We start from the raw sequence: 24,166 nt of genomic DNA on the forward strand, positions 1-24,166 counted from the left end.
TGAATTGGGGGGGGGGGGCTTTAATATCGGAAAAATCACTGCTGGGATTGACAGAAGCAACCTGGCAGCAATGTTCCAATATGAAAAGTTCTGTCCACCCCCTGAGGATTCCAAATGTTTCCCCAGGACAAAAGGGGTCCCTTGAGAGCGTAAGACCTTGAAGGGGGGGTAGGATGGTTTAAATTAATTTATATTAGGGATCTCCAAAGCCTGGGATAGTCTAGGAAGCTTTTTAGTGCCCCAAAATGGCCACAGCATGGCCATGGACAAGGACATCATCCTTGTTGCTCAGCACAATGCAACTCAGCTAATAGGATTTCAGCCATTACCATGAGTATCTGAAATGATTGCTCACAACTCCTAGCCACGAGCTGACCTTTCTGGTTTGTTTCACTGTTAAAACAATTGCCACAAATTCCTAAAAAGAAAAAAAATGTTATGAAAACTAGAATGTGCAAAAGTTTTTACGATAACTACTCCAGCCAGCCTGGCCACAAAGCTTAGCTTCTGGAAGTTGCAGTCCAACAATGTAACTTTTACAAGTTCTGATAAAAACAGAAATCAAAGCAAAATATTTTTTTAAAAAACCAAGTTCTAACAATGAAGCAAATGGTGGCACTAAATTTAATATAGCATATACTACAGTCCACTTCCTTAGAGGGATGTTTAGTTAAAAATAATAGAAAAGCCAAAGTCATGACAAAATCATACAGTTGTTGACTGACAGAATTCACTTGGCTTGGAATTCCACAAAGGGGCGTGTCTGTGCTTACCATTTTAAACTGCCAGATTGGTAGGACATGCAAGAGGTCCTTGATCTCACATTCCAAACATGCTCATGCATAAACACTATGTAATTCATTTTACCAAAACACACACACACACACACACACACACACACACAGAGAGAGAGAGAGAGAGAGAGAGAGAGAGAGAGAGAGAGAGAGAGAGAGAACAATATTTGTTTCTATTCCAGGCATCTGTCAAGAGAGTTTTATTGCTCAGGGCCAGCCCAGGCACATCAAAAACCAATGTTAGGAAGGTACAATGTCAGCCAATATTTATAGGTGCCAGTCCCTAAGCAAATAAGCGACAGGGTGATGCTCTGAGCAGGCTGAAGCCATGCAAGACAGCCAAGCAGCTACAGCCCTTTGAATGCCAATGCATCTCACCTCACTGAGGACAATCCTCTACTGGAAGAAGCCCTCTGCTTGAAAGCTTGTCCAGTCTGAGTCCAGGGTAGTGAGAAAGAACCATAAGAAGGAAGAGGTGAGAGACGAATCCTGTCCACACTTAGCAACTAAACAGAAAAATGGGTTACCTAGCCAGAGGCTTCCCTTCTATGGTAAGATGCTCTGTATTTCTATTTAAATTATAGTTAAATTAGTTCTAGATTTGAATATACACCTATAAATTAAAATATTAAAATATTCCACCTATTTGTTTTTGATGACACATTTTCTCTTTTTCATGGACACAGTAAGTATCCCCCCTACACACTCCCCAGCTGCTAAGGAGAGCTCCTGTTTTTCAATACTTTTCCTTGAAAAATCACCTTCCTTATCTTGATCCTATTGCTACAGCTACTGATGCAGAGGTTGAAAGTGACTTGTTAACTAGTAATATTCTGATGCGTATGTAGTTTCTTTTCAGAGATGGTGTAACTGAGTTATACTTCAACATTAAAATAATATGTAATTAGAAGGTTAATCTATTGGCATAAAAAGTAATGCTAATGTTAAATAATTTTTGGCTTTTGTGATATTCTCTTACCAGTCCTAAGTGACAAGGGGAGCGAGGAACCCTCTTCTTCCTGCATTTTTTTCCTGGCCTTCCACTAATTGAACTGTAAGGCACGATCCAACAACTTCCTTTTGTGCGTGGGGCAGCCTTAATGATAATCTGCTGGTGGAAAATAATTAAGGCATAATCTTTAAAAAATAACACTCTGTGCTCTGCAATGATATACATTATATGCTGGATAGAGAATTAATACTGAGAGCCAGTGTGTGTGGTAGTTAGAATGTTTATTTGAGACCTGGAAGATCCAGGTTCCAGTTCTTACTAAATTGTGAAACACATTTAGACCAGTCACTCTCTGTAAGCCTGACTTATCTCACAAGACTGTTGTGAGGAAAAAACGGAAAGGAGAGCCTTCAGTGTTATAGTAAATTATCGTGGTGATTACTCTCTTTATTACCAACATCCTCTTCTCTAGAGTAATTTGGTACATGAAACTCAAAGAGTGAGTTAAGTTTTCTCTCTCAATAAGCATTATATAATCTCAATCAAAAATATAATAAAAGCTGTGTTCTATCTGTACCATCAGCAATATCTGTCAGGCAGATGGAGCCCAGCTATCAAATCAATGGAGGCAGATATATTTTCTATTTCAACATCATATTGCAGGGAGAATTTTTTGAAGGAGTTTTAGGGAAGACCCTGAAGGAGGCTTTTAGAAGGGGATTTTTTCCATGGGAAGAGAAACTTCTTTGTGTCATAGGACAGGAAGGAAAGGTCAAAAATAAAAATACAAGTTGTTCTATGTTGATTCTCCCAAGAAATCACAGTAGCTGAAAAAAAAATCCTCTAATGTTTTTTTCCTATTCTTTAATCTTTCTCCCCCTGCAGGAGGCTAATTTGCCAAAATGCTAACCTCCCAGTCTAGATGGAAACATTTAAAAACTAGGTGGTAGATGGGAAAGTAGTTAAATAAATATGTCTGAAAAGCAAAGATAATCAGTCACCTATGAGGGCAGATCATGTTACCTTCTGCAAACTAGCTTGTTCCCATTTCCCTTTGCACTGTGTTGAGATAAAGAAATCCCTTGGAAACATATGAAAGAGGAAAAACAAGTTCCCTGTTCTCACTTTCAGAAAGGAGACTTGGGAAGTGAAGGGAGTTTAAATATGCAGTCAAGCTACCAGAGATTTCAGCAGTTGGTTTAATCAGCTTCCATTTTATGTATCTGTGCAGAGGATCTGAACCCTGTGATACCTGAGAATATCAGTGCTACTTTTGAACCTGCTGTTTAAACAGTAAGTATCTCATGTGGCTATCAGAATGTTACTAAATCATATTCTGTAAATGCTGCTGTTATCTCATGTCTTTATCTACAAAATATTGTTGATTAGCTTTCATATGCCTTCCAGATTTTGTGTTATAAATGGCCCCTCAACATTCAGTGAAATCGAAGTATTTTAAGATGATGTGCAATGCAATTTTATGTACTGTACATTTATTCAGCATGAAGTCCTGTGTGTTCAATAGTATTTTCACTGTTACTATGCCATAATCATGCAGAGCCTTACAGCTTCTTGTGGTGTTTCACACATGTTGACAGTGTTCTGCTACTTCAATATTTGTCATGTGTTGGGCAATTTGAGTGCATGTTCAATGTGGAAACATTTCAGACATTTTGTAGAATTCAACTCCCATCATCCCCAGGCAATATGAACAGTGGTCAGGGGTAATGGGAGACAGAGTCTAGTGCCATCTGATGGATCACAGATTCCCCACCTTGATTCATATATTGCCCCAAATACTGTACAGGTACTATTATTTAGGCATGTCAGTGTAAATCGAATAGCGCAAGTCTCCATGGTGAATTCTAATTAGTTATGAAGTCAACATTTTTAATCTTACTAAACTTTAGTCAGATGATGTAAGATGCAATGAAAAATACAAGCATCAGCTTCTTAATTAGTGGCAATTTGGTGCTAAGATTTATACTGTTTGATTTATGCTGGCCAGTATAAGTAATTGGATTAATCAATGTTTCAATTCTGTATAATCAGATTTTGTATTAATAACTATATCTCAGAGTGTGACTAGACAGCCACATTATCCCAACCTAGATCACCGAGGTCGCACAAAACAGTCACTTTGAGATGCAGTATGTTGTTTCGAGTGATTGCATTCACGCAGAATCATAGAATAATGGAGTCAGCCACACCACACCTCAAGCAACTCTGTTTAGTATGATCAAGGCCAATCTTCTTTCCCTTTAAAGGGAAAGGAAGCTTCCCATTTCTCCACATGATTATGTAGCTGGCTAACTCTCCCTTTCCTGAATCTGCTAAATAATCCTGAGAAATGGAAAGATTCTTTTTCACTTGCCTGAAGAGGGGAAGAGAAAGGAAGATTTCCATTTCTTGTTGCTTTTTGCAATTTTAAAAAAAGCCCTTTCAAAGCATTGCTAATGCACTGTTTCAGTTAGCAAAAAATTAAATCAAATAGAAAGCTTTGCCTCCCTTTCCCTTTGCATGCAAGCAGAAAAACTTCTCATTTCTCAGGATCTTCAAGTGCCTTCATCAAAGGTATAGCCAGCCACTTTGGGTCCAATCCCATCAATCATGCATGTGGAACTGAACCAAAACAGAGTGATCCTACAAACACACACACACACACACACACACACACACAACAACAACAACAACAACAACAACAACAACAACAACAACAACAACAACAACAACAAAAGTAGTCCCTAACAGGGACCCAAAAAGATGTGGGTAAATATAGATCAAGAATGGGCTGGTTTATGATAGCATATACATGCTGTGGTTACCAGAAAAAGGAGCAAACCAGCCTGTCCTCAAACCAAACCAAATCATGGGACAAATCCCCCTTTGATTGCACTCACAGTTCTGTGTAGTACACATATAGAAGTAGTACCAGGTTTAGGGAAACAAAGTTTTATAGAAGGATAACAATCTTTAGAAGAAGAAAAACCTCAGAGGGAAGTTTGAAACAGAGTTTCTTTGTTGAAACAAACTTGCTTCTAATTAATGTGCAGGTTTACAGTCTTTATGGTTTCACCCTCTATAAATCAATACAATGCCAGGAAAACACCTAAGCAACCAATGCAAACTAAATAGGTTATACAGGAAAGTATACTACATGGACCTGCTGATATAAAATAATGCAACATTCAGAAATCTTCAACTACAAAGGGATTTTGAACTTGTTTGGAAACCTATTACATTTGGTCAGCACAGTAATAGAAGAAGTGAATGGGTATATATAAAGGCAAAGTAATCACATTTATATCTTTGAAAATTCTGTGATTATTGAGTTCTGGAGTTTGAGGGTGGGGTTAAATGTTAACTATAGTATTGTGTCAGAGGTCTGAAGATGCTTCAGTTTTTATCAGCCTTTAAATAACTCTTCAATGAAACCTAAAGGCAATATCAAATGTATGGCAATAGAATGGCAAAGTTTATACGTCTAAAATATGAAACCTTTTAGATTGTGAATCTTTATTCTTGTTTTCCTTCCAATGGCTGTAGATCTTTCTGCTGTGAATAAAAGATGCAAAAATGGACTGTGAATGTTCTTTTCAGGAACATGAAGTAACCCACATGGAAGAACAATGTCATATACCTAAAGGGACTGAACTGTTGGGAAACAATTTGGACTTGATAGAAAAGGATGATACAGAGGACACAGTCTTTTTTTCCAATGAGACCATAACCCCAACCATCACTAAGATAAAACTGTTGCCTAGTATAAGTACCAGGAAGCAGGGCTTCCGTGAAGACACACACCTCTTGAAAGTTCCATCAGAGAACAGTGATGATGGAGATGTCACCCCTTACCAATTTGACAGGCATGCTCCAGAAAGGATTTCTACTTCTCCAACTCTGAGGAGGCTACGAAAGAGTATGCCATTATCTCCTCAAGTACTTCCACTCCAAAATGACACTGAGAATGCAAGGGCAGGCAACAAAGCACCACAAGGCAGTTCTTCAATACCTGTCTGTCAAAGTTCTTCATCCATTCAATGTCATTCTTCCTCCACATACACCAGGCTCCACACAGATTCACTGTTACCGAGAGAACAGCCAAAATCAGCTGACCCCACATCAGTTAAACCATACTGTCAAGAAAATTTTAGTGATTATCAAACTTCAAAGAACAGTAAAGGAAACAACCCTTCTTTCCTGTCTGAGAGAGAACAAAATTCACAGGAACAATTTAAGGTAAATACTAAGGTCAACAACAACAACAAAAAGTAGTTGCAAACTTTTATTCCATGTATTTATTTATTTTTCTTTGTTTATTGCTCTGTTTAGTAACCGTTAGTAGCTTACTGAAAATATGGTATAAGCAATCAAGTCATTATCACTTTCAGGTTCATGTCTTTATGTGGGCAGTCTTCTCCAACCTGGTGTAGATCTGATGGGCTACAAGTCTCACCACTCTTAGACAGCATGAGGGCTGAAATGTCATAATCCATTTCACCTTTCTTGACTTCCCTGCAATCCACTTTGGAAGGTGTTTTTCCCCACACTTGGCACTAGTACTACAGCAGAGCATGAGCAGGGTAGGTCTGGATCTTCTCTGCACACCCTGCCACATGCTACTTAGTCTAAAATGTTTTGCAAATGCTTTATACCAAAGAATGTGCATGCTTATTTTGGCCCCTAGTAGCATGACTGAGTTTGTTTAGAATTTTAGAATAGTATTATAAAAAAGTAAAGCTAGAAGAGATCCAAACACCAGGAAATCCACAGCCATTGCATCACATGGCCATCCAAGCTCTGTTTAAAAACCTCCAATGTAAGAGTGTCTTTAATCCATCCTACAGTCGGATGGTTCTTACCAGCAGGAGGTTTTTCCAAAAAGTGAGTTGATACTGTATCTCCTTTCTTGTAATCTGGATCCACTGATTCAGACCCTATTGTAGAGCAGCAGAAACAAGCTTGCTCCAACTTCCATGTGAAAGGCCTTTGCAAGAGAGGAATCTTCCAGACAATACATTGTCTTGCAAAGATTTGCTTCCCTTTATTCATTGGTGATCAAATGTCACAGAATATACCAGGACTTGCATCCTAACAGTAAAGTACTTCAATGCTGTGTTGTGGGAAGGACAGGTTGCACTCACCAAGCCACTGAAGACAAAAAAAGGGTGGTCACTCAGGACTATGTGTAGATCAGTACTGTTGGTAGAAGGGGGCAAAGGAATTGGGTTGCCATAACATCACTATCAACCTTTCAGCTGAAAGCACATACTGACAATGGCCCCCATGCTCCCACCACACTGAGGGCTAGCTGTGTAACTTGCAAATAACACAAGTTGGAATCTGTCAGATCTCAACAACCACCATTCCAGGAAACATAATGCTGAGAAGCAGGGGAATTTCATGTACTTCACTGACTGATGCATTAGCATTAATGCCAAGGAAATATCACAGCTCTACTAAACTCTCCCTCTCCACCTCTCTGAAGGCATGTGAGAGATGGGGGTGAGGAGCTCTAGCAACATGAATCTGATCCTGCTGATGGGTCTCTCTATGCTGGCACAGCAGCAGTCCTTAAACCCACTTTGAAAGCCCCTTCCTCCCATATACCTACCTGGTCAATTGCTGTATAATTATATCTCCTACTGAGAGTTACTTGTCAAGATTTTGTTTAAGAAAAAGCTTTTTGCAGTTTTTCTTTCAATATGAACATGTGAAGTGCAAGGTGTGAAGCCAGCTCATTTTCTTTGATAAAAACTAACATGAAATTACTTTCTTCCAGGAATCAGATTTACACAACGCCATTGGGTATGTACACGCTCTTTAAAAAATGCATTTTTTCTGTTGTGTGATTAATTTATCATGCCCAACACTAACTTAGAAAGAAGGGACCAGATCTGGTACTTTTTATCATCGAACATTGGGTAGATGATCCTTGTTTCCAAGAGCAAGGTTGCCGATGAGCCCATCTATGCTTGCCTAGCCTTTAAAGCTGAGTTGCCAAGAGGAGGTCAGTGGCTATTCAAACATGCTAGTAGATCTCTGCCCCTTGAAAACTGATGCTGGAAATGTATTAGGAATGAAGAGTGTACAGTATAGGCAATATTCAGAGCTTGGAAACATCCCTTTTCTACAGGTCCCAGAATGCCCATGAGCATTGGCCATGCTGGCAGAGGATTCTGGGAACTGAATTTTTTTTAAGTAATTTTTCTAAGATCTTGTTTTCTTCTGATTTTTAATGGACACCAAATGGAAAAGTATGTGTAGCCAATAGCTATTCTGGAGGCAGACAGAGGACATGAAATGAACTACTGCTGGAAATTTAGATATTAAAAACATAGCTAAGCAAAAAGGTAACATGATGTGACCTTTCCAAATTTGAGAAGACTTTAATGAACGTAAGAATTACCATGCTGGAGTAGACGCATAATCTATATAGGCATCACTGAATTTATTAATAGTAGTTGATCAAATGCTTCACATTCTTCATAGGAAATGATCTGTATCTCTTTCCCCACCCTCCCTTGATAATCCCTGTTACCTGATTGTTAAAGGTCCAATGTTTGTTTAAATAGACATTAAAGCAGTCAACTAACATTCTTAATAGCTACCAATAGCTTGATTTCTAACATATACAACCTACTGCTACTGCACAGATGATTGTCCCACTTAGACATCCCATTTTGAACTGTCGTAAATATATACTGCAAAATAATATGGCATTAAGGAACCTCTACTACAGAATTTATGTATTTTTCACTACACAAAAATCACAGGCCAATACAGAATTAGGCCCACTGAAATCAATGGGTATGATAACTCATTTAATTTGGTGCAAGACTGAAATCAAGACCAAAAACACTTGGATCAATCTAGCAAGTAACACAATGCATTCTTTCTAGTAAACCTTAGCAGGGAACACAGAGTATTACACATCGCATAGGCTCTACAGCTTTAGGGTTTATGGTAGCCTCTTTGTAACCTGAACACATTTAAAGAATGTGAAATTTCACTTTGCTGTTAAGATTGACTCTAAACAGCAGCACATCTTTGCTTTTTACCCCACTCTAAACATTTCTGTCAACAGATCTGCAATGCTGACACTTACAGATTTTCAATCATTTCCAGTTCATTTGCAATACGAACAGTCATAAAAGTTCCCTACCCACCCAGAATATAGAAAAAAAAATCAGCCTTAACCCCAGTTCCACCCCACCTCATGTTTGCTTTTTGCAATACTTTACGTGCCTGGGTTTGCCCTTCAGATGTGTCTCTAAATTTGCCTTCAGTGTACAAAGACCCTTTTCACTAAATGCTTGCCGGTTAAAAAATACAAAGTGTTACCAATCACCTAGCACATTCTCTGTTGGGCATTTCTAGTATATTATCCATTCTCCAACATCTCCAGAGACTATCATAGCAATTCTCTGCCAACAGAGTTGGGAAAAGACCATGGATCCACCATTGCTTGAGGTGAATCCTGACACCCCCAGTTGATTCAGTGCTTTATAGCCCAGTTTGCTATCTCTGTCTTGGGATGCTACATTAGTTGAACTCCTTATTCTGCAATAATTAGTCAGGATTTATATTACATTTTTTCTAACTCCACCCACTGCCTCCTAAAATCTCTCTGCAATGCCTGGCTTGAGGAAAGTTCTTGATAGACTTCAAAGCTCACCTATTTTAAATATTTTAGTGGTCCAATGAAGGAATTATGTCATGTTCTCTCTTTTTCAAAATCCCTGCTATTTTAATGTAAATGTAAAAAATTATATTTCTTCTTTAAATGGACTGCTAAATATCATTCCCTCCTCCCATGACTCGTGGGAAGACATGAAATGACTGCCATGTGGTAACCATTTTTGAAGAACCTCAAACAGGATCCATGACACTGCCAGAGCAATTCACACCAGCCACTTATCCCTGCCAATCAGGATTGTCTCCTGGTGTTATTATCTTTTTCCTGCCCCTCCTGAGACCTTGGTTTGTTTGTTTTTCAAAGGTAGAAGTCTCTCTCATGCAAGATTTAAAATGATGTTCAGTTTTCACATATTAGCTAGCATGGTGTTGTAGTTTTAGAATGCTGGGATTTAGGAGATCCGAATTCAAGATTCCACTGAACCATGAAACTCATTGGGTGATCTTGGGCCAATTGTTCTCTCTCTCAGCTTGACTGACCTTTCAGGAGTGTTGTGAGGACCAAATGTAATTGAAAAGAGACATTAGAGGAAAGGGGGCCTACAAATGGAATGGCCCACTTCCCATATAAAGAATTTGGAGCAGTACACTGAAACAGCTCTTCTTCAGCTTTGTTTCTGCGCTACTGACTCCAGCTCTCTATCATCTGAAGTGACAGTCTTAATATTCCAGTTACAAATGGGGGGATTTTCACGAGAAGAATAAAATAAAGGCATTTCTCAATTTCTTTAACACCACCCAGCTCCCAGAACCTGAAAGTCTTTTCTTGCTGTGAATGATATGCAATATTTGACTTTTCTTTGCAGTCAATATCGCTCAACAGAACGCAGGCATAGCTCAGTGGTGGTGAGTTTGCCTGGATTTGAGATGTTCCCAGGAGACCTGTTGATACCAGACAGTGCAGCAAAATTCCTGTACCATTCAGCTTCACTGCAAAGTTCAGGTCAGAAAGAATATGGCTCTGAAACTAAGAATAGCTTGTCTGGCTTCCATATGTCACTGGGCCTTTGTTTGCACTACAACTACAGTTTTGTGCCACTTGCCTATATTACCAGGCTGGCCCTACCATTAAGTAGGCTGAGACAACCACTTCAGATCGATGGGGAAACAGCAGTAGCTACCCAAGCATTCCTTCTGAGTACCCTACCTCTTTCCAGCCATTGAATCACTATGTTATGCAGAGAAAATTGTTGTACTGCCACTGCTGAAGTAAGTTTTAACTGCCAGTTCAGTTTGTTTCGCTATGTGGAATTCGGACTGCCAGTGTTTGCCTCAGGCAGCAAAATGTCTGGGGTCAACCCTGCCTCTGTGTAAAGAATGTTAGTAAGATGAATGGTTATGTCTTAAACAGGGACAATATGGCTCCTTAAAAACAACCCTGGGAAAAAAATGTGGAATACAGTATGCTACACAGAAGAGGTTGTCTGAGTTAAGCTATCTTAACCTTCATGTTTGATTTGAAGCAATTTTACCCTCCTTTAGCAGCATATCCCGTTCTTTCTTGTTGATAAAGGCTTTACAGAGACTGTGAGAGGGAATGGCAGCTGGAAGCTTTCCTTCTGTGGAACCTATCTTCAGACCTGAGCCACTGTCTCGATCAGCAGACAAATAGGTCTGATTCCATCAGGAGAGCATTCATAAGCATTTGAGGAGCAACTCTGTCTCTGTGTAAACAAATGCACTTGAAATAGACAACTTTGGGTTGTTGTTGTTTTGTGTTTGATGATTTTTGTTTGTTTGTTTTTTCATTTTTGTTAGAGGCAAAGGATCCTCCTGGTCAAGGATTTTGTGTTGTTGGGCATTTGCCCTGCCTTACTCATGAATTTTACAGAGTCTCTAGGCAACACATTCTTCCACTTGTGATTTGTTCTGTTTCCTAATGTCCTCCTCATTTTTTAAAAAAACCAAAGAGCACTTATTAAAGATTGCTAGAGTTTCAAAACCTGCATCAGGAAACAACCCATTTTTCTATTAAAGTCTGTTCCGCTTCTTTGTCTAACCGTCCTCTTGCTTCTCTTTCTGTTTTATTCGTTAGAATCCAAAAAGCCTTGGTGGCCATTTGCTAAAAAAGGAATGGTGAGTATTTTACAAGGTGTCCCTGCTACCTTGCCCCTAAGTAGTCATTTTACTCTGGCTCCAGCAGAGCCCTTAGGATGTGTCTTAAACATGCGTCCCCTCCTATCACATAATTTGCCCGGTGACTGTCTGTGTGTATTCCTTACTTGCGTAGTGGGGAGTGTTACAAACAGCTATGATGTCACCTGTCCTTCAAGGTTTAGGCTGGAGTGTTAACATCCAATGGTGGTCGGAAGGCGGGACATCAGGGGGAGGAGCTGGGATATATAGGGGTGTGTATGTGTGTGAGGGTCAGATCAGGATCTGTGAGTGTTGAGATGAGATAGTGATCAGATTGTGTGGAGATATGAGTCTGTGTGAGCTAGAGCCTTTCTTTACGTGATTACCTGATTTATTTGTTATACCAATCTTAATGTACCAATCAATAAACTTTAGTTATTTTGTTTGAAATCCATTCCGGCCTGAAGATACTTATTGCAGGGGATGGTTGGTGGCAGACTACCAGAAGAGTAACAGTGGAGTGACGTAGCGACCTTCCTTTGTGAGGTAGAAGGAGGCCGTTACAGGGAGCATCAGCAAATTTACTGGAAAACAAATTAGCATTTAATTTTTGTCTTTAAACAGGGTAAAGATAAACAAAAACAGATATCAGACCTGGAAAATTATCTTTCTACTGTAACTGTCAAAATGTCAAAGTGTAGTGATTATGAATTCTACAATGTTAAGGTAAAGAAATACTTGACATCATGTGACAGAATGTTTGTACTGATCGTCCTTTTCCATTTCTGTTTTGATTTCTCTTAACCGATGATTGGGCTTCCAAATGCAGTTCAACTTTTAATTCCCAACATGCCAGCCAACCTGATGAGTAGTTACAGATGATGGGGGCTTTAGTGCAACACTGGAAAGCCACTGATTTCCCACTGCAGAAATGGCTTCTGTTTCTTAGAGGCAATATGTAGAGTACAAACAATTCTACAATGTGAGCTGTAATAACCCCAAACAGATGTATCTTTTAGAAAATTTTATTTTATTCATGTATTTATTTGGCTTCTGTAGCGTCCATCTCAGTGGGACGTGGTGGCGCTGCGGGTTAAACCGCAGAAGCCTCTGTGCTGTAAGGTCTGTAGATCTTCAGCTGTAAAATGGAATCCACATGATGGAGTGAGTGCCCGTCACTTGTCCCAGCTCCCGCCAACCTAGTGGTTCAAAAGCATGCAAATGCGAGTAGATAAATAGGGACCACCTTGGTGGGAAGGTAACAGCGTTCCGTGTCTAAGTCGCACTAGCCATGTGACCACGGAAGATTGTCTTCAGACAAACGCTGGCTCTATGGCTTGGAAACGGAGATGAGCACTGCCTCCCAGAGTCGAACACAAATGGACAAAAATTGTCAAAGGGAACCTTTACCTTTACCTTACTGCCCATCTGGCTACCAGGCCATTCTTGTGGTTTACGTATTAAGCACACACAGTTCAAAACAATAAACATAATAGTATAAAATTAAAACAACCAACATTTTAAATAACAATAGTTACAATGATATAAAATAATATAAAGCAGGACAGCAGAGCGGATAATATAAATGTTAGGACAAATCAGTGTATTAAGGTATTGTGAGGGAAGGGCTGTCGAAAAAGCCATGTTTTTAACAGTCCCTTAAAAATTCCCAGAGAAGGGGCCAAGTGGATTTCGGGTGGGAGGTTATTCCAAAGCTGAGGAGCAAACACCGAGAAGGCCTGGTTTCTGGTTCTCTCTTCCTGGGCCTCTCTCAGGGTCAGTACTCTCAACCACCTGGCCTGGGAAGATCATATGGGGTGGGCAGATCTCATCTGGATGAGGTGTTCTGTCAGGTATCGAGGTCCCAAACTGTTTAGCGCTTTATAAGCTAACACCATCACCTTGAAGCTGGTATGGAAATGGACAGATAACCAGTGCAGGGCAGCCAGAGTGGGAGAAATGCATTGATGTTAAAGGCACAGAGGTGTTTGTGTCGGCATATTCTTAAATAGCTATGTATTTGTGGTGTCAACTGGTAGGACAAAACATGGCTGGAAATCATGGAGATGCATCAGCTTCAGCCAAAAGGTTCTGATCTGTCGGACATAAAGAAGAACGAAGCTGTGTGGGAGCTTTTCACAACCGAATGCACATACTTTCTTGATCATCTGCTTGTTCTCAAAATGGTATGTTTGGAAGACGTCATCAATCCTTGATCTGTGGTCTATCAATAGTCATCCATTAATCTAAACTGAAGGCAGTGTCAGGTGCCTATCTTTATACGTAATAGGTCATGGTTGAATGATAAATCCTGAAGTGGAGTTGTTAGTTGTTAGAGTCTACAGTCCCAAGAAGAGTCCAGAAGTGCAACCTTCAGTTCTAGCACTTTCCATCTCTATTAGCAACAGGTCTTTTGTAAAGCTGATGAGCCTTAACAGTTTGCTCCAGGCCAACCTACTCTGAAATAGTATGCATTAGTACCAAAGAGACACATAAAATCAAGACCCTTGTGGTACAGCAGTTAAAATGTAGTATTGCAGCCCAAACTATGCTCATGGTCAGTGTTCATTACCAATGGATCTGAGAGATGGCTTGAGGTTGACTCAGCCTTTCATCCTTCCAAGACAGGTAAAATGAGACTGGTATACCACTATGGGGTGGTATACAAACAGCACACTTTGCTGCTGCTGCTGCTTTTTAATACATTGCTTGGAAAATACATTGAAAATACATTTCCCTTCTTATTTATTTTGAGGATTCTTGTTGTAGTTTAGTCATTTAGTCGTGTCTGACTCTTCGTGACCCCATGGACCAGAACACGCCAGGCCCTCCTGTCTTCCACTGCTTCCCGGAGTTGGATCAAATTCCTGTTGGTGGCTTCGATGACACTGTCCAACCATCTCGTCCTCTGTTGTCCCATTCTCCTCTTTCCTTCACACTGTCCCAACATCAGGGTCTTTTCCAGGGAATCTTCCTTTCTCATGAGATGGCCAAAGTATTGGAGCCTCAGCTTCAGGATCTGTCCTTCCAGTGAGCAGTCAGAGTTGATTTCCTTCAGAATGGATAGATTTGATCTCCTTGCAGTCCAGGGTAATCTCAAGAGCCTCCTCCAGCACCACAATTCAAAGGCATCAATTCTTCGGCGGTCAGCTTTCTTTATGGTCCAGCTCTCACTTCCATATATCACAACAGGAAAAACCACAGCTTTGACTATTCGGACTTTTGTTGGCAAGGTGATGTCTCTGCTTTTTAAGATGCTGTTTATGTTTGTCATCGCTTTCCTCGTAAGAAGCAGGCGTCTTTTAATTTCGGGGCTGCTGTCATCATCTGCAGTGATCATGGAGCTCAAGAAGGTAAAATCTGTCAATGCCTCCATATCTTCCCCTTTTATTTGTTGATATTTCATCTGGCAATCCTAATTCCGGTTTGGGATTCATCCAGTCCTGCCTTTCGCATGATGTATTCCTCATATAAGTTAAATAAGCAGGGAAACAATATACAGCCTTTTTGCACTCCTTTCCCAATTTTGAACCAATCAGTTGTTCCATATCCAGTTCTATCTGTTGCTTTCCGCTCCGACATATAGATTTCTCAGTAGATAGATAAGGTGGTCAGGCACTCCCATTTCTTTAAGAACTTGCCATAGTTTGTTCTGGTTGACACAGTCAAAGTCTTTTGCATAATCAATGATCAAAAGTAGATGTTTTTCTGGAACTCGCTGGCTTTCTCCATAATCCAGTGCATGTTAGCAATTTGGTCTCGAGTTCCTCTGCCCCTTCGGAATCCAGCTTGTCCTTCTGGGAGTTCTCAGTCCACATACTGCTGAAGCCTACCTTGTAGGATTTTGATCATAACCTTGCTAGCGTGTGAAATAAGTGCAATTGTACAGTAGTTGGAGCATTCTTTGGCACTGCACTTCTTTGGGATTGGGATGAAGACTGATTTTTTCCAATCCTATGGCCACTGTTGAGTTTTCCAAACTTGCTGGTGTATTGAGTGTAGCACCTTAACAGTGTGATCTTTTAACATTTTAAATACTTCCACTGGAATGCCATCACCTCCACTGGCCTTGTTTTAGCCATGCTTTCTAAGGCCCACTTGACTTCACTCTCCAGGATGTCTGGCTCAAGCTCAGGAACCACACTATCTGGGTTGTCCGGGATATCCAGATCTTTCTGGTATAATTCCTCTGTGTATTCTTGCCACCTCTTCTTGATGTCTTCTGCTTCTGTAAGGTCCCTACCATTTTTATCGTGTTCATCTTCGCACAAAATGTTCCTTTAATATCTCCAATTTTCCTGAACAGATCTCTGATTTTTCCCTTTCTATTATTTTCCTCTATTTCTTTGCATTGTTCATTTAAGAAGGACCTCTTGTCTCTCCTTGCTATTCTTTGGAAGTCTGCATTCAATTTTCTGTAACTTTCCCTATCTCCCTTGCATTTTGTTTCTCTTATCGTCTCTGCTATTTGTAAGGCCTCGTTGGACAGCTACTTTGCTTTCTTGCATTTCCTTTTCTTTGGGATGGTTTTTGTTGCTGCCTCCTGTGCAATGTTACAAGCCTCCATCCATAGTTCTTCCGGCATTCTGTCCACCAAATCTAGTTCCTTAAATTTGTTCTTCACTTCCACTGTGTATTCATAAGGGATTTGGTTTAGATTATACCTGACTAGCCCAATGGTTTTTCCTACTTTCTTCAGTTAAAGCCTGAATTTTGCTATAAGAAGCTGATGATCAGAGCCACAATCAGCTCCAGGTCTTGTTTTTGCTGACTCTATAGAGCTTCCCAATCTTTGGCTGGAGAGAACATAATCAATCTGATTTCAGTATTGCCCATCTGGTGATGTTGATGTGTAGAGTCGCCTCTTGTGTAGTTGGAAAAGGGTGTTTGTGATGACCAGTTTGTTCTCTTGACAAAACTCTATTAGTCTTTGCCTTGCTTTGTTTTGAACTCCAAGGCCAGACTTACCTGTTGTTCCTTTTATCTCTTGACTCCCTACTTTAGCATTCCAGTCCCCTATATTTTGAGGATTGCAAGGAACTAATCTTGGGAATGCTAGGAATTTTAGTCCCTTAAAAGTAGATGTCTGAAGCTCTAGTCCCACTACTCAAGATAAATCCCTGGGCTGAGAAGTTTTTAATTGTAAGTCTTTGTCTTTGTAACTTACTGGTTTGTAGGATTTTTGTTAAAAAAAAGTAAGGTCCTGTCAGCTTCTAGTTTGTTCTCTCTGATCCTTTAGAACAATTGTTCTCAACCTTGGTTCACCTAGGTGTTCTTGGACTACAACTCCCAGAAAACCCATCCACCATAGTGGTGAAGTCTTGCAGTCCAAGAACACCTGGGTGACCCAAAGTTGGCTTTAGAACCATCAAAGGGCCGGGTTTCTTCAAGCTAGAGAACAGTGTGGCAGAAGGAGGGTTCTGTGATTTAGAGAAAAAATTACTAACTGGGAATTCCTGTCTTTTTTCAAAGATTTTTATGGATACTTTACAGAACCTGCAAAGCAAAGCATTGCTCCAAGATGTGGACTCTGGGCTACTTTTTGCAAACTTGGAAGAGTTAAACCAGGTGACAGAACATAAAGTTCAACTTACAGGTTTAGAATAAACAATAAGGGTCTGCAGTGACAATGTTCAAATTATATCTTTAGTATGATCATTTGCATTACTATCATCATACTACCCTGAAAATGTTGGATATTAGAAACTAAGCAGGGCTGGCCATGGTTCCTGTTTGGAAGGATGACTACCAGGGAATGAAAGGAACCTCCAAGTAAGGCTAGGAAACAATCCTGCCTGAAATTCTACTGCCGCCCATCAGAACCAACTCAATATAAGGCAGCTTCCTATGTTACTAAATGACAATGAATTATCTTAATTTTATTTCCTTGGTTGAATTTCTGTTGTTTAGTATAATAAGTCATACTGGAGTAGGCCCATTGAATTAATGGGAATTTGATGAGTCAACAACTCTGTAATATCCATTGATTCAACTCTAGTTGTGACTTACTTTAATACAGTATGTTGCAACTGGAGTAGCCCACTTGAATCGGTGGAACTTATGGAGGAGTTTACTCACCAAATCTCCATTGATTCAATGGGCCTACTCTAGTGCAGCCTGCTAAATTGGTGACAGGGTTTCAGGCATTATCTGAAGCAATTCTCTTTCCCTTCCTTTCTAGATAAGTCTCAATTTTGTGACCATTTTCTTTAGTGCTATAAAGAATCACCTTGAAAAATCATCATCCTCCATTGATTTAATTGCTGTGCTCACAGAGGTAAAATAACTGTGTATATTTGAAGAATAGAAGCTGTTAGGGAGTACAGGAAACTTTGGGAAATCTGAATTATTCTACAGTGCATGTTTGTGTTACGTGCCATCAAGTTGTATCTAACTTACAATCATCCTCTCACAGGATTTTCAAGGTATGTGAGATATTCCGGAAATGATTTACCAGTGCCACCACCACTACCCCCAGTGGATTTCGACAGCCAAGGGTGGATTTAGAGCAAAATCTGCCACTCTGTCTACTCCACCACACTGATTCTCATTCTAAAGTGGCAGGGTATTTTTACATTTGGATCTTTAAGAGGGGCTTCAGCCTGTCACAATAATATATGGCAAAAACTAGCTTTGTTGAATATCTTCAAGGAAGAGCCATTCACTGCGTGCTGTGCTTTCAGTTAGTGATTTGCACTGTCTTCACCCAAATGCTGAAATGCTAACCAAAACAGGGCTTCTCATGCATTCAGTGTGCACTCAGCTGCCTGGGAAATTCCAGAAGTTTTATTCCAAAAACTCAGATTTGCGTGCCTCTAGGGAAAAAAAATCTCAATTTTGTTTAGATCATACTGAGGATGTGGTTGTTACTATAACAGCTGTGAAACAAAAGCAACCTCACATTTTCCTTATTGGTTAAATAAGCTTAGGTTCAGGTAAGATACCCATTGGACCATAAAGCTGGACCATAAAGAAGGCTGACCATCAAAGAATTGATGCTTTTGAATTGTGGTGTTGGAGGAGACTCTTCAGAGTCCCCTGGACTGCAAAGACAACAAACTTATCCATTTTGAAAGAAATCAACCCTGAGTGCTCACTAGAAGGACAGATCTTGAAGCTGAGACTCCAATACTTTGGCCATTTCATGAGAAGAGAGGACTCACTGGAAAAGACCCCGATGTTAGGAAATTGCGAAGGCAAGAGGAGAAGGGGATGACAGAGGACGAGATGGTTGGACAGTGTCTTTGAAGCTACCAAAATGAATTTGACCCAACTCCAGGAGGCAGTGGAAGACAGGAGGGCCTGGCGTGCTCTGGTCCATGGGGTCACGAAGAGTCGGACAGGACTTACCGACTAAACAACAAAGATACCTATTATAAAATGAATCTCAGTGAATGTATGGGCCAGTTTTTAGTATTCTGTTGCTCTTTGTCTAAGCCAGTATCCATTCATTTTTACTGCTTGCAGAACAATGTATTGTGTGGGCGCTTACACTTTCTTAATGCTTATCCAGGGAGGTCTATCGATTTGTGTTCACATAAGCCCCCCCCCCGCTCCCCTCCAGCTATAAACAGGGTGATCTCTGGCTCACACAACTGTAAGGTGGAACTGGTCCAGAGTACTATGGCCACAAGGTGTTACACCTTGTTTCTGAAAAGGATCTCTCTCTCTCTCTCTCTCTCTCTCTCTCTCTCTCTCTCTGATTTTTTTTTTTTTTTTGGTCTTGCAGTATTTTGAAGGAAATATGTCTCAGAGCCACCAGGTTTATTGCCTGAATTACACCTCCGCTGTCTTTTACTTGGAAAAACTGAAGAAAAGAGAAGACTTTGGGACCTATTTGAAAGTAATGTGTTTTTTGCTGTCCTTATTAAGCCTTTGCTGTCATAATATTATGGCAGCAATATCAGAAAAATGGTTGCTAACATGGTTGTGCTATTAGAGGCTGTAGATTAGACAAGTATTGCTTAATATAGACAATATACAGTACAGTATTTAATATTGAGAGTACCAGCTCAGAGCTTTTTCTTGGGGAAAAACTTTGTCGTATATCCTTAGTTATCTTGAGCCCTGCAGTGGAACAAAGTTGCTATATTCAACAAACAAACATAGATGCATACATTCCCTTTGATCTGGTTCTTAGGTTTTGACCAACAGTTTGTTCTCCATTGATGCAAGAAACTTCTTTTACTGTTGGAGGAAGGGGAGATTTGAATCAACCAGGATCCAGAATTCCCTACAAATCAGACCGGTTTGTGGTTTGTTTCATAGGCAGGTCAGGGGAACTGCATTTTCAGAAAGTGAAACAAAACTCCGAACTTTTTCATCATTGGCATTTTGTTTTGCTTCATCCTCCTCCTCCCTCCCCCCCCCCAAAGGTCCCCCTTCATGGGCATCAGCACCTATCTTACTTGCTCTGGGCCACTGCCCCTCTGCTGTCACTGCTCCGCTAAGTTGAGCAATAGGCTGTCTAGGACCTACTGTACTTCCTGCCCCAGCACTTCCTGGGAGGCCTCGGGTATTGTGGGAAGTGTAGTTCTGTTGCCCACTGGGCTATATATAGGGAATCCTCAATGAATTACTGTACATTTTCCACAATTTCTTAACCCTCCCAGGAAGCACTATGGCAGGAAATAAACCCCAGACACCCTACTGTCCTACTCAGCTGGGCAACATGATAGCAACAGAGAGGAGGGGGAGGAGATGTTCCAGAGCAAGTCAGGATTGATGCTGAGGACCATGAAATATGATGGGGGATGGGAAACCCATGGAGGAAGACTTTCTGTGTAGCTGAACTACAGTGGGGTCTCTACTTAAGAACAATCCAACTTAAGAACAGCTCCATTTGCTAAATTTTGCTTCTACTTGAGAACAGAAATCCAAGATAAGAACAGGAAAAAAAAACCTTTCCTGCTCTTTTTTTAACCTTAGGTCATCTTAGGTTAAAAAAAAAATTCTCCCCCTAGTGGTAGAGTATGTATTAACCAGCTTTGCATTAGTTCCTATGGGAACTAATGCTTCAATGTACGAACGCACCTCTACATAACAAAAAAACAGCCAGAACAGATTAATTGGTTTTCAATCCATTCCTATGGGAAATTTTGCTTCAACTTAAGAATGTTTCAACTTAAGAACACCATTCCAAAACCGATTAAGTTCTTAAGTAGAGGTTCCACTGTAGTTTCTATGGACGGAAAAGAGCAGATACGGATTAAATGGTTTTCAATGCATTCCTATGGGAAATGCAGATTCAACATAAGAACTTTTCAACTTGAGAACCACCTTCCAATATGGATTAAGTTCTTAAGTAGAGACCCCACTGTACAGAGAAAGCCCACCTTCATTTACAGATGGACCTGAAGCAAATGCACCACGAACCAATTCATTTTTAAAAAAAATTCAGCATGGTTTGTGGTTCATGGACACTGGTGAACTGAGAACCATCATGAATGGCCAATTTGCCACTTCATGCCCATCTCTAATCAAGTCTCCTCCTTTTAAGTCTTTGTAATGAGAGGTGTATGTTTCTCAGTAGTGTTTGGAATATTTGTTAAAAAAAAATCTTCCTCAAGGGTGGTGCTCTGCAAACACACTGGATGACAACCTTCATGATCTGCAGTCAGCATAGCCTTCGGCCGTGCTGCCCCGGAATAATGGGACCTGCAGTTCATCCTGTGTAGAGAGATCACCAGCCTAGAGAAAGCCGTAGTTCTTACTTCAAGCAAGTGTTGCATATTTGAAAGGACAGTGCTGTGGGTGAAAGATATTTGGTTGCCTAAGGCTACATAGAGTGTTTGCAACACGTTCATTTCCAGCAGATCCCTGCCAAGTAGAGCTGCAGGGTATCAACAGCTTGCTCTCCTACTGCCAAATATGCATAAAACATGATTAATGTATCGTATTTCCACTTCCTAGCTATGTAAAACAGATGTTAGAAAGCAGATACAGGGTTCCCCAAATCTAGAAATTTCCATAGACACAGCTAATACTCTTGTGTAACATAGCCTATCAAGCATGCCATACTTTAAAAAAAAAAACTTCTATCCTCCACTTGTCCTAATTTGTCACTCCAGTGCATCACTTCTAAGAAAGGAGTGTTTTAAGATTCTAGTACATATTTTAAGGTCTGGAATAGCAACTCACAAGATGAATTTTACTGGGAAACACACACACACACACAATTATTGAGATAACTAGTATATATACAAAACTAACTTAGAAGCAGAATTTGGCAAATTATTTCTAAATGTAATTACTTAGAGTTATAGTCCCAAGGTTCTCAGAAATAGCTAATTATCATTATAGTTAAGATTCTAAAATAGCTCTGACCCAGTCCTCAAAAGTAACTAAGATAGCTACTCATGGTACAAAGCCACTGGCCTATGGCACAAAAACGCTTTTCTTCTTCCTTAACACACACAACAGAACATGAGTCAGCAGACAAGGCGTTTTACCAGTTACTTCAGAAACCATGTGTATCCTCTGTATCAGCCATTCTTAACTCTTTTTTGGCCATGGACATTTTAGGAGCTTTTCTCAGGTTCCAGGACCCCCTGTCAAACAAGGAAAGTCTTTGGCTGTGAGCAACACAATACAAAGGATGTGATACAAACAATGAATCCATGGCCCCCATTGAGAGTGGCTACTCTAGATAACTAAAAAGAGATTGTTATATTGCAAAAGGAATGAAGTTCTCATTAAGTAATAACTAGAAATGGGCATGAACATCAGTTTGGCATGGCTGGGTGGATTGGGCCCACAGGTGTAGCGTGGACGCCCAGGATTCCCCACCCCACCTCCTCTCACAGGCACTCCATCAGAGGAAGTGCCTTGGGCTTCCATGCCCTGCGTCCTCTTCTGAGTGGGCACCCATGTGAGAAGGTGGGGCAAGGAATCCAGGGTGCCCACACAACACCTATGGGCCCAATCTGCCATACTCAACCAAAGCACTGAACTGTGGTTTGTGCCCGGCTCTGGCTGTAAGTGAAGTTATAATTATGAAGTTATAACTGTACAGTTATAACTTCAAAATTGAGATAGTGACTGCTAATTTCTAACTAGTTGCTTCAAATCCAGGGTTAAGAACACAGGAACATAAAGAAAGCCATGATATATCAAAAGACTTGTCCAAATGATTGTGGTGTAGCAGCACATAAGTGGTTATAACATCAACTTTTATCCAAATAATTAGTCTATATAATTGTTTCATTTTTTTCTTTTCTCTTTGTCCAATGAACTTATTTGTCCTCCTTTGTAATTCAACAGTGGTGTGAACAGAAGGAACAATGCAAACGGCTTCATCTGTCTGAACTGCTTGTTGCACCTTTACACAAATTGACCCGCTATCCCCTCCTCCTGAAGAACATCTGGAAACATACAGAGCCAGCAGAGAAAGTTGTCATTGGTTCCCTTAAGGAGAAGGTGGAAAAATCTATACGTGAGTAGATGAAGTTTAAAATACTGCATCTTTGTGGGTATCTCAGCATGCATATCCATGAAAGTTGTATTGCAAAGTGTTTGTAAAATTGAAAAATGTAAAAGTGTTTTCCCCCAATATAAACATTAGGATATCATTATTACCTGAATTCCACACAAATGTACCCACACAGTGAGAGACACAGTAACTGCATTAACCAGCATAAAATTATCCTGTTCAAAACAAAAGTACTGTACAGTAAGGTAAAAGTAAAGGTTCCCCTTGACAATTTTTGTCCAGTCGTGTTCGACTCTAGGGGGCGGTGCTCATCCCCGTTTCCAAGCCATAGAGCCAGCGTTTTGTCCGAAGACAATCTTCCGTGGTCACATGGCCAGTGCGACTTAGACACGGAACGCTGTTACCTTCCCACCGAGGCAGTCCCTATTTATCTACTTGCATTTGCATTTCGAACCGCTAGGTTGGTGGGAGACTGTACAGTAAACAATACTAAAAAAATCTCTATGTGGCTTGTGGTTGGTACAACCTTCCCTCCCCACCCACCTAAATACTGATGTACATGCACTAATGTACTCTTAGGGAAAAGGCAGGGTAAAATATTTTAAATAGATATTTAGTTTTCCACCAACTTCAATTTGGATTTCTTAATATGGAAAGCATTCAAGTACTGTATATACACCAAGGCTGTAAACATAAAGGCTTATGACGAAGTGTTCATAATCCACTTCTTCATGGATAGGTAACTATCTGTAATCCAGCCTTGCTATACTATGGTGTTTCTTTCAGGAAATTTAGAAGGGAAAGTGAAATGGCTGGACAATTTCCAGAAATTTAAGCAACTACAAGAAATTATAATTTGGCCTTCCCTTTGGGATCAAGACAAAAGATTTTTTCTTCCTGAGGTAAGTTACTTAATCAGTATGGTGTGGTGAATAAAGTGACAGACTGGGACTGAGGAGACCTGGCTTTGAAGCCCTGCTCAGTTATGGAAACTCATTGCGGGGACCATGGAACTGGTAAAACCATCCCTTGAATAGCTCACTCACCTTGAAAGCCCTGTTACTGCTGCTTTATGTCAGTTTTGACTTGATAGCATGTAACACACACATCAAAGATACGTCCTCAGCAGAAACTGGATGGGGAACAGGTAGCCCTCCCAATACTGTTGATGTGCAATTGGTTATGTGAGCTAGGCAGAGCTTAGGAAAAATACAT

General features: G+C 40.3%; 1 protein-coding gene across 4 annotated transcripts in view; it reads left to right on the forward strand.

The window, feature by feature from the left end:
* The first annotated feature begins 976 nt into the window (after window positions 1-976).
* Window positions 977-24,166, forward strand: part of PLEKHG7 (pleckstrin homology and RhoGEF domain containing G7) — a 38,104-nt gene continuing 14,914 nt past the window's right edge. Inside the window, exons 1-13 of one of the 4 annotated variants that reach the window (XM_020777334.3) lie at window positions 977-1,345; window positions 2,978-3,039; window positions 5,293-5,985; window positions 7,529-7,554; window positions 10,251-10,387; window positions 11,480-11,520; window positions 12,145-12,246; window positions 13,560-13,706; window positions 16,993-17,088; window positions 17,702-17,797; window positions 19,250-19,363; window positions 22,783-22,954; window positions 23,738-23,853. In XM_020777334.3, coding sequence (XP_020632993.3) covers window positions 5,323-5,985; window positions 7,529-7,554; window positions 10,251-10,387; window positions 11,480-11,520; window positions 12,145-12,246; window positions 13,560-13,706; window positions 16,993-17,088; window positions 17,702-17,797; window positions 19,250-19,363; window positions 22,783-22,954; window positions 23,738-23,853 — 1,710 coding nt within the window. In that variant the 5' untranslated portion in view covers window positions 977-1,345; window positions 2,978-3,039; window positions 5,293-5,322. Of the gene's footprint in view, window positions 1,346-2,949; window positions 3,040-5,292; window positions 5,986-7,528; window positions 7,555-10,250; window positions 10,388-11,479; window positions 11,521-12,144; window positions 12,247-13,559; window positions 13,707-16,992; window positions 17,089-17,701; window positions 17,798-19,249; window positions 19,364-22,782; window positions 22,955-23,737; window positions 23,854-24,166 lie in introns of those variants that run through there. The other 3 variants (XM_078394824.1, XM_078394823.1, XM_078394825.1) reach the window with 3 other exon arrangements.

This window comes from Pogona vitticeps, chromosome 5 (genome assembly GCF_051106095.1).
Source record: "Pogona vitticeps strain Pit_001003342236 chromosome 5, PviZW2.1, whole genome shotgun sequence".
Taxonomy (NCBI): Eukaryota; Metazoa; Chordata; class Lepidosauria; order Squamata; family Agamidae; genus Pogona; species Pogona vitticeps.